Source organism: Schistocerca cancellata, chromosome 12 (genome assembly GCF_023864275.1).
Source record: "Schistocerca cancellata isolate TAMUIC-IGC-003103 chromosome 12, iqSchCanc2.1, whole genome shotgun sequence".
Classification (NCBI taxonomy): domain Eukaryota; kingdom Metazoa; phylum Arthropoda; class Insecta; order Orthoptera; family Acrididae; genus Schistocerca; species Schistocerca cancellata.
This window is the reverse complement of record NC_064637.1, coordinates 153,638,579-153,651,417: the sequence shown is the minus strand read 5'-3', so window position 1 is coordinate 153,651,417 and position 12,839 is coordinate 153,638,579. Positions and strand designations below refer to the sequence as shown.

Here is a 12,839-nt window from a genome sequence, read left to right as displayed (position 1 = left end):
TATGCATTTCACAAAACAACACAAAAAAAACTTAGTATCCTGTGACTATATCAATGGGTCACAGGTCAAATCAACCAACTCATATAAATTCCTGGGCATTTTGTAGGGATATGAAGTGGAATAATCACACAAGCTCAGTCATGGGTAAGACAGGTGGTAGACTTTGATTTATTGGTAGAATACTGGAGAAGTGCAATCAGTCTACAAAACAGATTGTTTACAAATTACTCTCGCGACCCATCCTAGAATAAGTGTGTGGGACCTGTAACAAACAAGACTATCAGGGGACATTGAACATGCACAGAGAAGGGCAGCACAAAGTGTCACAGGTATGTTTGGCCTGTAGGAGTGTGTCAAGAGATGTGCCGAAGAAAGTGAACTTGCAGACTCGAAGACAGACGAGAAGTATCCTGGGAAAGTCTACTTACAAAGTTTCAAGAACTGGCTATAAATTATGAATCTAGGAATATAGTACAACCTCCTATGTATCACTCAAATAGAGACAGTGAGGATAAGATTAGATTACTTACAGCACACACAGAGGCATCTGAATGATAATTTTTACCACACTTCACACATGAATGGAATGAGAAGAACCCTAGTGACTGGTGCAGTGGGACATACCCTCTGCCACCGCAAAGTACAGATGAAGTCTTCGAGCCGCTCACATATCTGAGAACATATTCCGTATACTAAGACCTCTGCTGAAAACCTGCGCTGTGTGAGATTTTCAGAATGAGATTTTTCACTCTGCAGCGGAGGGTGCGCTGATGTGTAACTTCCTGGCAGATTAAAACTGTGTGCCGGACCGAGACTCGAACGCGGAACCTTTGCCTTTCGCGTTCAAGTGCTCTACCAATTGAGCTACCCAAGCACGACTCACGCCCCGTCCTCACAGCTTTACTTCCGCCAGCACCTCGTCTCCTACCTTCCAAACTTCACAGAAGCTCTCCTGCGAGGAGAGCTTCGCAGGAGAGCTTCTGTAAAGTCTGGAAGGTAGGAGACGAGGTGCTGGCGGAAGTAAAGCTGTGAGGACGGGGCGTGAGTCGTTCTTGGGTAGCTCAGTTGGTAGAGCATTTGCCCGCAAAAGGCAAATGTCCCGAGTTTGAGTCTCGGTCCGGCACACAGTTTTAATCTGCCAGGAAGTTTCGTGTGAGATTTTCTTTCCTGATCCCTATCCCTGGAACTAGTACTAACTACGTGCAGTGTTTCTCACTGCACCGCTACTCACCTCTTTTTACTTCGTCGTTGCCGTGTATTGTGGGGAAGAGGCTGGAAACGAGGTTCTGGTAGAGGTTTCGGTCGCGGCTCATCTCGTACACCTTGTTCCACTCAGCATCCGTCATCTGCTGCTTCATTATCTCGGCAGTCATCTCCTCCATGTGCAGTTCTGCGCCCCCAAACTGAAACCACATTTCACCATTGTACTCTGACTAGCTTACTACATGCAAATTGATGATTCAAATAAATTGACACCTGAACATTACACTCAGGCAACACTCAACGAGGATGTCACTGTAAGAAGAAGAGTATCTGAGAAGGGGAAAAAGACAGGTGGGTGTGTTGTCAGAGATTGGTGCACAATAACGGTGAGGAAACCTGAACTGAGGAGGAAGTTATACGACAGACGGGTGAAAACTGTCAGGTGAAAGGTGTGAGAATAATAATTTACTGCAGGCAGAGGCAGGGATGACTTTGAAAGCTGAAAATGTGTTGTAAAGATAACTGCCAACTGTACAGTTCAGAAAAACTTGTGGTGAAGGGAAGGATCCAGATGGTCCGGGTTGTAGGCGATCAGACATCACTCCACCTGTGAAAGCAACTATGCTGCAAACAATTTCACTGCTTTTTATATTGGTATAACTGTGAACCAGCTGTCCACCAGGATGAACAGCAATGCCAAACTGTGGCAGAGAGCCATCTTGTGGCACAACATGCATCTGATCATAACACAGTTGATTTCAATGGTTGCTTCACAACTCAGGCCACCTGGATCATCCCCTCTGCCACCAACTTTTTCAAACTGTGCAGATGGAAGTTATTCCTACAACACACTCTCCACTCCCAAAATAATCGCCTGCAGTGCTCTTGTTTAGTATTGAAGTGTGACAATTGTTACTGCCTTGTTTTGTAGAAATAGGATGTCCGTGCAGCCTGATCAATGACCCCAAAGCTGCATTTCACAGTCAATACGGATGTGGAATAGAGCACGACATATACAGGAAGACACAGAAAAACAGAAACATTTCCACAATAAAATAAAACTAGAAGTGATGAAGGAAAGAAATTGCATTCATAGTAGTTCAAACCTTACAACTTTGCCATTTACGAAACATTGATAGCGTTTTTCACTTTTTAAAAAATTACATCCTTTAGATGGAGACCTCCTATACAAATACATTAGTGAAACCTAGTGCTGAGATTCCTGATTGACCACTGCAACATCTCAGCTGGGATACTGTGAATTGCATCTCTAATTCCCGGTTTTAACTCATCCAGGATTCTTGGCCGAGTCATGTAGACTTTGCTCTTGAGGTAGCTCCACAAGACAAAAAATCACACATGGATAAATTTTGTGATCTAGGGGGCCAGGGAATGTTGCCAAATCGTGAGACCACACGGTTGCCAAACAATTCTCGCAAATATGCCACTGACTGCCATTACACCATACTATCACTTTACTGCTCATCCGACATCCACAACCTTTTTAGAAATTCTTGTCATTGTTTATTTTTGTTAACATTTGTTGACAGAATACTAATTGTAAACAGTAATCACTGTCCTTCAATTGTTGCACCATCTGTAGTTTGCACAGATGAAATTTTAAATGGAGATTAAGAATTCTGTGAACACACTCCCAGGACATTCCAACCACTGTTGCTTGCTTACAAATTGAATTCTGTGGGCTCCGTAAGACAGAATCGTGTACAACATCAATGTTCGCTGGAGAACTTACACTTCTTGGTCGTCCTGTTGGTTTCTTCTTGCGGGCAGATTCAGTCACTTCAAAGTTATTAAGCCAACATTTTATTGCGTGTTTCGACGGAACGGCACGATGACGTCCTGAATTATAAAAATGTCAAAACTCCCTCTGTATGCTATCAAACTATCATTGTTTTTACAAAACATTTTTATGGTTGGTTTTGGGGTTTGATGGAGGCTAAACATTGAGGTCATCTGTCCCCAGTTCCAAGCAGACATACTTGTAAAAGGCCTATACAGTAAAAGCATAACCTCTGCACCCAGAGGGAGGGAACACCAAGGGGTACAGAGCTAAAATGAACACCACAGTAACACAAAATAGAGGAAACTTAAAAGGAGCAGAGCAAATAGTCGACAAGAGTAAAACAGACTACAGTGGTTGATGGATCAGGTAAAAGGTTAACCACTCAATGACAAATGAAGAACCTCCAGCTGGAAAGCTGTGATAGAGGTACCAACACAACTTGTTACCATAAAAGACACTATTTTTTGTATCCACGTCACAATTAAAAGTCGCTGGAGTGGGTGTAGCCTGAGAAATCATGCGAGAGCACCCACAGTAGAGCGAGTGATAAAACCCAGCTGCACGGATAAAACTTAAAACTGAGTCAGCTATAGAGGCATCGTCACTGAGAATTAAAGGAAGTGCAGCTGGTAAATTAAAGGACTGCCGCAAGGGGGCTAAAAGGGGGCAGTCCATCAGAAGATGGACCACTGTCAGCCCACAGTGACACTTGGGCGAGTTCTCCCAACGCTGGGGATATTTGTGGGTCAACCGCGTATCATTTTTATGGCTAATGCACACTGTTGTCCTTTCCACTGATCCACGATTACTGAAATGGTGGACTGTTTACTCGCTAATTGTCATGAACTCAAAGTGCTGCCACTTGCCCATGGCTGCCACTACCCATTTCAAACATTCTCATTATTCTGTCTCCCTGTAGTTACCCGATACTGGTCTGTAATTACTTTTTCCATCAGCCTCAGAAAGTATACTACACGTGACAGTTCCTCACATACACACTCACTGTGTCTACAACACAAGTTTCTTATAATTACAAAATCCAGCAATTTTAAAAATTCTGAAAGTTCCAGGAATGTGCTTTTGCCACAGCCACATTTCATATGAAGAGTTTTTCCTTCATTTATTTCAATCTTATTTGACAGAATGACTTTTCCACCCTTCCAAATGACTCGCCTGATTCCCTGTGCAGTATGTTACTATCTTGGCTTAGACTATTTACAAAAATGAGAAGAAAGAGGAACTGTAACACAGCCCTGGGGCACATCATGTTCTAATTTCTGCCCCAGAGATGCCACCACTGGGACAAAGCAGAGGCTACAAAGGTGATACATATACATGTCAGATGATGCTGGATGAATAAGATGGGGAAATGAGATGTTGGCAGTAGCTAATGATATGTGTTGTTGGGTGCCAAAATACTGGCAATGGCTGAAGTAGAGAGGATATAAAAGGCACAGTTGCTATAGCCATAAAACCGTTTCTGAAAAACAAATTTGCGAATATCAAACATAAATTTAAATACTAGGAAGTCTCTTCCTGAAGTATCTGCACAGAGTGTAGCCTCATGCACAAGTGATACATGCATGAAAAACCGGGCAGGTGAGAGGTTAGGGGTCGGTTGGTCAGTTTCACATTCAGCAGATCATATGCACGATAAATTGTAATTATGTGGTAAAAGTTGATTTAAAATACGATGCTGCATGAGAATGCTGTGACTACACTGGTAATTCAAAGATGTAATTAGAAGGTGTTGTTGTTGTTGTTGTTGTTGTTGTTGTTGTTGTGGTCTTCAGTCCTGAGACTGGTTTGATGCAGCTCTCCATGCTACTCTATCCTGTGCAAGCTTCTTCATGTCCCAGTACCTACTGCAACCTACATCCTTCAGAATCTGCTTAGTGTATTCATCTCTTGGTCTCCCCCTACGATTTTTACCGTCCACGCTGCCCTCCAATACTAAATTGGTGATCCCTTGATGCCTCAGAACATGTCCTACCAACCGATCCCTTCTTCTGGTCAAGTTGTGCCACAGACTTCTCTTCTCCCCAATCCTATTCAATACTTCCTCATTAGTTATGTGATCTACCCATCCAATCTTCAGCATTCTTCTGTAGCACCACATTTCGAAAGCTTCTATTCTCTTCTTGTCCAAACTAGTTATCGTCCATGTTTCACTTCCATACATGGCTACACTCCATACAAATACTTTCAGAAACGACTTCCTGACACTTAAATCTATACTCGATGTTAACAAATTCCTCTTCTTGAGAAACGCTTTCCTTGCCATTGCCAGTCTACATTTTATATCCTCTCTACTTCGACCATCATCGGTTATTTTACTCCCTAAATAGCTAAACTCCTTTACTACTGTAAGTGTCTCATTTCCTAATCTAATTCCCTCAGCATCACCCGACTTAATTTGACTACATTCCATTATCCTCGTTTTGCTTTAGTTGATGTTCATCTTATATCCTCCTTTCAAGACACTGTCCATTCCGTTCAACTGCTCTTCCAAGTCCTTTGCTGTCTCTGACAGAATTACAATGTCATCGGCGAACCTCAATGTTTTTATTTCTTCTCCATGGATTTTAATACCTACTCCGAATTTTTCTTTTGTTTCCTTTACTGCTTGCTCAATATACAGATTGAATAACATCGGGGAGAGGCTACAACCCTGTCTTACTCCTTTCCCAACCACTGCTTCCCTTTCATGCCCCTCGACTCTTATAACTGCCATCTGGTTTCTGTACAAACTGTAAATAGCCTTTCGCTCCCTGTATTTTACCCCTGCCACCTTCAGAATTTGAAAGAGAGTATTCCAGTTAACATAGTCAAAAGCTTTCTCTAAGTCTACAAATGCTAGAAACGTAGGTTTGCCTTTCCTTAATCTTTCTTCTAAGATAAGTCGTAAGGTCAGTATTGCCTCACGTGTTCCAGTATTTCTACAGAATCCAAACTGATATTCCCCGAGGTCGGCTTCTACTAGTTTTTCCATTCGTCTGTAAAGAATTCGTGTCAGTATTTTGCAGCTGTGGCTTATTAAACTGATTGTTCGGTAATTTTCACATCTGTCAACACCTGCTTTCTTTGGGATTGGAATTATTATATTCTTCTTGAAGTCTGACGGTATTTCACCTGTCTCATACATCTTGCTCACCAGATGGTAGAGTTTTGTCAGGACTGGCTCTCCCAAGGCCGTCAGAAGTTCCAATGGAATGTTGTCTACTCCGGGGGCCTTGTTTCGACTCAGGTCTTTCAGTGCTCTGTCAAACTCTTCACGCAGTATCGTATCTCCCATTTCATCTTCATCTACATCCTCATCCATTTCCATAATATTGCCCTCAAGTACATCGCCCTTGTATAGACCCTCTATATACTCCTTCCATCTTTCTGCTTTCCCTTCTTTGCTTAGAACTGGGTTTCCATCTGAGCTCTTGATGTTCATACAAGTAGTTCTCTTATCTCCAAAGGTCTCTTTAATTTTCCTGTAGGCAGTATCTATCTTACCCCTAGTGAGATAAGCCTCTTCATCCTTGCATTTGTCCTCTAGCCATGCCTGCTTAGCCATTTTGCACTTCCTGTCAATCTCATTTTTGAGACGTTTGTATTCCTTTTTGCCTGCTTCATTTACTGCATTTTTATATTTTCTCCTTTCATCAATTAAATTCAATATTTCTTCTGTTACCCAAGGATTTCTACTAGCCCTCGTCTTTTTACCTACTTGATCCTCTGCTGCCTTCACTACTTCATCCCTCAAAGCTACCCATTCCTCTTCTACTGTATTTCTTTCCCCCATTCCTGTCAATTGTTCCCTTATGCTCTCCCTGAAACTCTGTACAACCTTTGGTTCTTTCAGTTTATCCAGGTCCCATCTCCTTAAATTCCCACCTTTTTGCAGTTTCTTCAGTTTTAATCTACAGGTCATAACCAATAGATTGTGGTCAGAGTCCACATCTGCCCCTGGAAATGTCTTACAATTTAAAACCTGGTTCCTAAATCTCTGTCTTACCATTATATAATCTATCTGATACCTTTTAGTATCTCCAGGGTTCTTCCATGTATACAACCTTCTATCATGATTCTTAAAGCAAGTGTTAGCTATGATTAAGTTGTGCTCTGTGCAAAATTCTACCAGGCGGCTTCCTCTTCCATTTCGTAGCCCCAATCCATATTCACCTACTACATTTCCTTCTCTCCCTTTTCCTACACTCGAATTCCAGTCACCCATGACTATTAAATTTTCGTCTCCCTTCACTATCTGAATAATTTCTTTTATCTCATCATACATTTCATCAATTTCTTCGTCATCTGCAGAGCTAGTTGGCATATAAACTTGTACTACTGTAGTAGGTGTGGGCTTCGTATCTATCTTGGCCACAATGATGCGTTCACTATGCTGTTTTTAGTAGCTTACCCGCATTCCTATTTTCCTATTCATTATTAAACCTACTCCTGCATTACCCCTATTTGACTTTGTGTTTATAACCCTGTAGTCACCTGACCAGAAGTCTTGTTCCTCCTGCCACCGAACTTCACTAATTCCCACTATATCTAACTTTAACCTATCCATTTCCCTTTTTAAATTTTCTAACCTACCTACCCGATTAAGGGATCTGACATTCCACGCTCCGATCCGTAGAACGCCAGTTTTTTTTCTCCTGATAACGACATCCTCTTGAGTAGTCCCCGCCCGGAGATCCGAATGGGGGACTATTTTACCTCAGGAATATTTTACCCAAGAGGACGCCATCATTGTTTAATCATACAGTAAAGCTGCATGCCCTCGGGAAAAATTACGGCCGTAGTTTCCCCTTGCTTTCAGCCGTTCGCAGTACCAGCACAGCAAGGCCGTTTTGGTTATTATTACAAGGCCAGATCAGTCAATCATCCAGACTGTTGCCCTTGCAACTACTGAAAAGGCTGCTGCCCCTCTTCAGGAACCACACGTTTGTCTGGCCTCTCAACAGATACCCCTCCGTTGTGGTTGTACCTACGGTACAGCTATCTGTATCGCTGAGGCACGCAAGCCTCCCCACCAACGGCAAGGTCCATGGTTCATGGGGGGGGGAAGGTACTGAACATAATGGGGGAGAAAACAGCATTATGGCAAAACTTGGGCTATAACTGATATGAAAAATCACAATTATGGAGGGTAGTACGAGTGGTAAGAACCATAAAGGGAGACAAAGACTATTACATTAAGCAGGTTCAAATTGACGTAGGTTGCAGTAATTACGCAGTGTTGGAGACCACACAGAATAGACTTGCGTGTAGAGCTGCAACTAACAAGTCTAAAGGCCAAAGGCAATGACAACGACAACAAGAATGTCAATATATCTACCACTGTAGAAGCACGTCCCTAGTTGTCAGTTCCATGCAATGTTTCTGTAACTGATTCTCAGTTACCCAAAGACTTAGTTCGGCAGCACAGACAGCCCGGCACGCTTACCCTGGGATTGGTGGGCGCGACGCTGCAGGCGAGGAAGGCCATGCGGTAGTTGAGCTCTCTCACGCCGAGCGCCCTCAGGCCGCGCACGCCCTCCCCTGCCATCTGCGCCGCCCCCTGGTCTCCCGCTTTGTGCCTCGAGGCCAGTTCGGCACGCTGCCCGGGAGTCGACAGCACGCCCACGTCCGGCACCACGATCAGTGTGCCCGTGAAGTCGTACTGATCGCCCGCCTGCACCATGTCCACGATCTCAGCTCTCAGCACCACCTCTACACTGTGGATGGACATTTTTATCATCACAAAATGTCAAAACCCATTACAAACATTTGTTGTCTTTGATGTACAATGAAACCCTCCATTAAACTTTGAGGGAATTTTAAAAAATGGTGTATAAAGCAGGGATAATGTAAAATGTGGGGGAATAACTCTTTAGTGGTAAAATTACGTTTGTTACCCCCATTGCGTTTTTGTAGTTTCTTTATAATATACGGACATAGAAACCAATACCAAAAACAATTGTAACATTCTGGCAAAGTACTTTGAAAAACTGCTCAACACGGGCCCCTCTATGAAAGAAATGATGACAAAAACGAGCACATACAATCCAGATAGTGAACCTCCAACTCTAGAAGAAGTTAAAGAAATAATCAAGTCACTCAAGAATCGTAGAGCACCAGGAGAAGATGGCATCATCGCGGAAATCTGGAAGTTACAAGACCCAGAACTCACCAAAGACATCCACAGGATCTTGGAAGACATCTGGAAGACCATGAAAATTCCTGACGACTGGAAAACTACCCTGATACACCCACTACACAAAAAAGGTGACAAGACTGACCCGAACAACTACAGAGGAATATCCCTACTACCGGTCACATACAAGATCCTCTCTAAAGCTTTACTGAACAGACTAGAATGCCAGACCGACCACTTGATTGGGGAATACCAAGCAGGCTTCCGTAAAGGGTGGTCTTGTGCAGAACGAATTTGGAACCTGAAAATGATTTTACAACACAAACAGAACCTGATCATTACCTTTGTTGACTTCAAAAAGGCGTGCGACTCTATCGACCGGAAAACTCTCTTCAAAATTCTAACAGAATGCAAAGTAGACAACAAAACACGGGCTATCACAGAGCAAACTTTAACCAACACGACCTCCAAAGTAAAGTTCTGTGGGGAACTATCAGAGCCCTTTGAAATTCGCACAGGTGTCCGACAAGGCGATGGCCTCTCACCTCTCCTTTTCAATCTGGTGTTAGATAAGCTCATAAAAGAATGGGAAACATCACAACAGGGGATAACCTTAGGAAACCTACAGATTAAATGCCTGGCTTTTGCAGACGATTTGGCGATTGTCACGAAAGGTATAAAGGAAACAAAAGACGCTATTGAAAAACTGCACGAAATCGCTTCCAAAACTGGGCTACAGATCTCTTACGAAAAGACACAGTTTATGAGCACAAAGAAACTCATCTCTGAACACAAAGTATGGCACGATTTACAAAACAGCAAACTTCAAATACCTCGGTGAAACACTACAAATGAGTGGACATAACAGAGACTCAAACGAAGAAAGAAAGACTAAACTGGACAAGGCATACAAAGTAGTGTGGAATCATTACAACAAGAAGTCTATCTCACAAAAAGCCAAATTACGCCATTACAACACGGTGGTGCTCCCCGAGGCATTATATGCAGCAAAGACCACACTAATCCTAGGGCATACACGTATCAGACAATTAAAAAAGTAGAAAGGAAAATACTTAGGAAAATATTTGGCGCAACTAACAACAATGGAATATGGATCAAGAAACCTACAGAGGAACTGTACAAACATACGGAGACAATCACAGAAAAGATTAGAAAACGCAGACTACAATTCTATGGACACCTATACAGAATGCCATCACACAGGCTGACCAAACAGATCTTTGACTGGGTAGACCAAACAGATCTTTGACTGGGTAACCACTAGAAACAACAAATGGGTGGCAGAGGTAGGAAATGACCTGAACCAACTCAACATAACAGCAGACACAATATACAACAGAATAAAATTCAGAAACATCATTAAGAAAGGTAAACTACATGAGATACAATGTGACAAACGAACAGGCATAAAATGGACCGAAGAACGCAAGCAAGATCACAGCCAGAAGATGAAAGAAATATGGGCAACCAAAAAGGCAATCAAGATGAAGCCGAAGACACAAAGCCGACAAGAAGCATAGACAGAGGATCGGAAACAGAAACACAGCGAGCGAATGAGGGAAGTTTGGGCAGCAAGGAAGGCAGCAAAAGGAACTGGCCATGTAACAGAGACTTGTACAACTAACAAACTACATCTATACTCTGCGAAGCAGTGAAGTGCATGGTAGTGGGGACATCCCATTGTACAGGTTAACAGGGTGGGGAGTGGGGGTGGGGGGGCATTCCCACAGCCCGGGAGAGTTTGATCAGCACATACAGCACCTACAACATGTCATGCAATGCTGCTAGCAAGTCAGTGCTATGTGGAGTGGGACTGTGTGAGGATATCTTGCACACATTGTATGGATCACAGCTAACTCAGAGAATAACTCCAATTATAAATATTAACAACAGTAATCCATTTTTGTATAGAAAGTGTCAGTGGAAATCTAAGTTATCAGTCACAGTTGCGGCATTACTATGACGCAGTAAACTTCATGTTTTGCTAAATAAATGATTTGATGAGTCACTCGAGAATATACGAGGAAGTATAATACAGTATCACATTACAGGCAAGATTTTGAAGCACGCTACCTCAGTAAGTTGCCACTGGGACGTAATGAATGGAATGGACAGTCTAATAAGTAGATAATATTGACAAAGTAAACCGAAGAATGACAAGCAGAAAAGAGATTAGTGACAAACTTAACATCAAAATTGAGGACTACAATGACGAGGAAGTTAAGAAATTCTGCTACCTTGAAAGCAAAGCAACATTTGGTACATGAAGCAAGGACGACAAGAAAAGCAGACTAGTACAGACAAGGAGGGCATACCCAGCCAAGAAAAATCTACTGGTATGAAACATAGCCTTCGTATGAGGAAGAAATTTCTGAAAATGTACATTTGGAGCACAGCATTGTATGGTAATGAAACTGAGCTGGAGGGGATAAAAACTGTAGGGGATGACAGAGATTGGATTATATACTTAAAATAAACCATGCTAGTACAGGTATCCCTGTTTTACATTCATTCCTAAGAGAAGCCTCACACTATCACTTTACAGCACTCCCACATCAAAAGACATTGTTGTACTATCTGCAACACATAACATGATTTTCTGGATGTTGTAATGTGTTTAATGTATGGAAACTCCTTTCAAAAGGTATTGGTAAGTTCAATTACCATTTACATTCACAAAATTCAGACAAAATAATTATAGCTTTACTTTTGAAGTTGAAATATCATAAATAACAATCATATGTATGTTCCTGTCACAGCCAAAAACCCCACAGCTATAAGTAAATTTCTATATTTTTCTTTTCTAATTGCAATACAGAAAATTGACAACATTACATAATTGTAACAATTAGAGTTATTATTATTTGTTCACTTAAATACATGTGGTTCTGGTGGGAGATGACGACGCAACTCACTTCCAAGGATGGCCAGCAGTGTCTTAATTTAAAAAAAAACCTGTACCATAGAATACATACAAAATTAAATTCCAGTACTTTTTTTGAAAATGATCATGATCAAGTCAAGTTCATCATTACATAAAGACAACTATACTTAACGTTTGTGTTGCAGGTAGGTTCTTGGAGAATGTAAATACTTTTGGATTAAAGGAGAGCTCTCACCGAAACGTTGAATTGACAATAGCCACACGCAAAGGAAAGAAAACTTGCTAGCTTTGGGATTACTCTTTGACGAACTAGAATAACACACACACACACACACACACACACACGTGTGGCCCTACTTATTGCTGCTGCTGGACTAGCAGTTCCAATTTTTCAGCAGGTAGAGTGGAATATTCTCACAGAATATGTTTTGTTCATGCCGGATTGTTATGAAATGAAATTATCGCCTGCGTATTTCTCTGTTTAAGAGGATTAATCTTGTGTATTTGTAAGTGTAAATTCATTCACTGTGAAGCACAATAGTTGCTCACTGAACAGCTGCGTAGCTCTTTAAAGCATCGGCGTCCATTGGTGACAGATCAGCAGGGTAGCAGATTGCATATTTAGGATTGTCTGCTTTTATAGTTCGCTTCTTCAGTTAGTCTCGTTATGATGGATAGGATGTGTGCGTGCTGTGTGCAGACGCATGAGCAGCTGGCCACAGTTCGCGAACAGCTGAATGTGGTGTCGGCAAGATCGGTCACCTTCAGGCTGCTGCCTCGGGTTTTAGCGG

At 42.1% G+C, this 12,839-nt stretch overlaps 1 protein-coding gene across 1 annotated transcript in view; it reads right to left on the bottom strand.

Annotated features, from left to right (window-relative positions):
• The window catches only part of LOC126109759 (DNA replication licensing factor Mcm6), a 71,566-nt gene that overhangs the window by 43,696 nt on the left and 15,031 nt on the right, over positions 1–12,839 (bottom strand). The window contains exons 5-6 of the mRNA XM_049914810.1: positions 8,454–8,724; positions 1,232–1,403 (exon numbers count right to left, since the gene is read on the bottom strand). Of these exons, the coding sequence (XP_049770767.1) occupies positions 1,232–1,403; positions 8,454–8,724 (443 nt within the window). The remainder of the gene's footprint in view (positions 1–1,231; positions 1,404–8,453; positions 8,725–12,839) is intronic.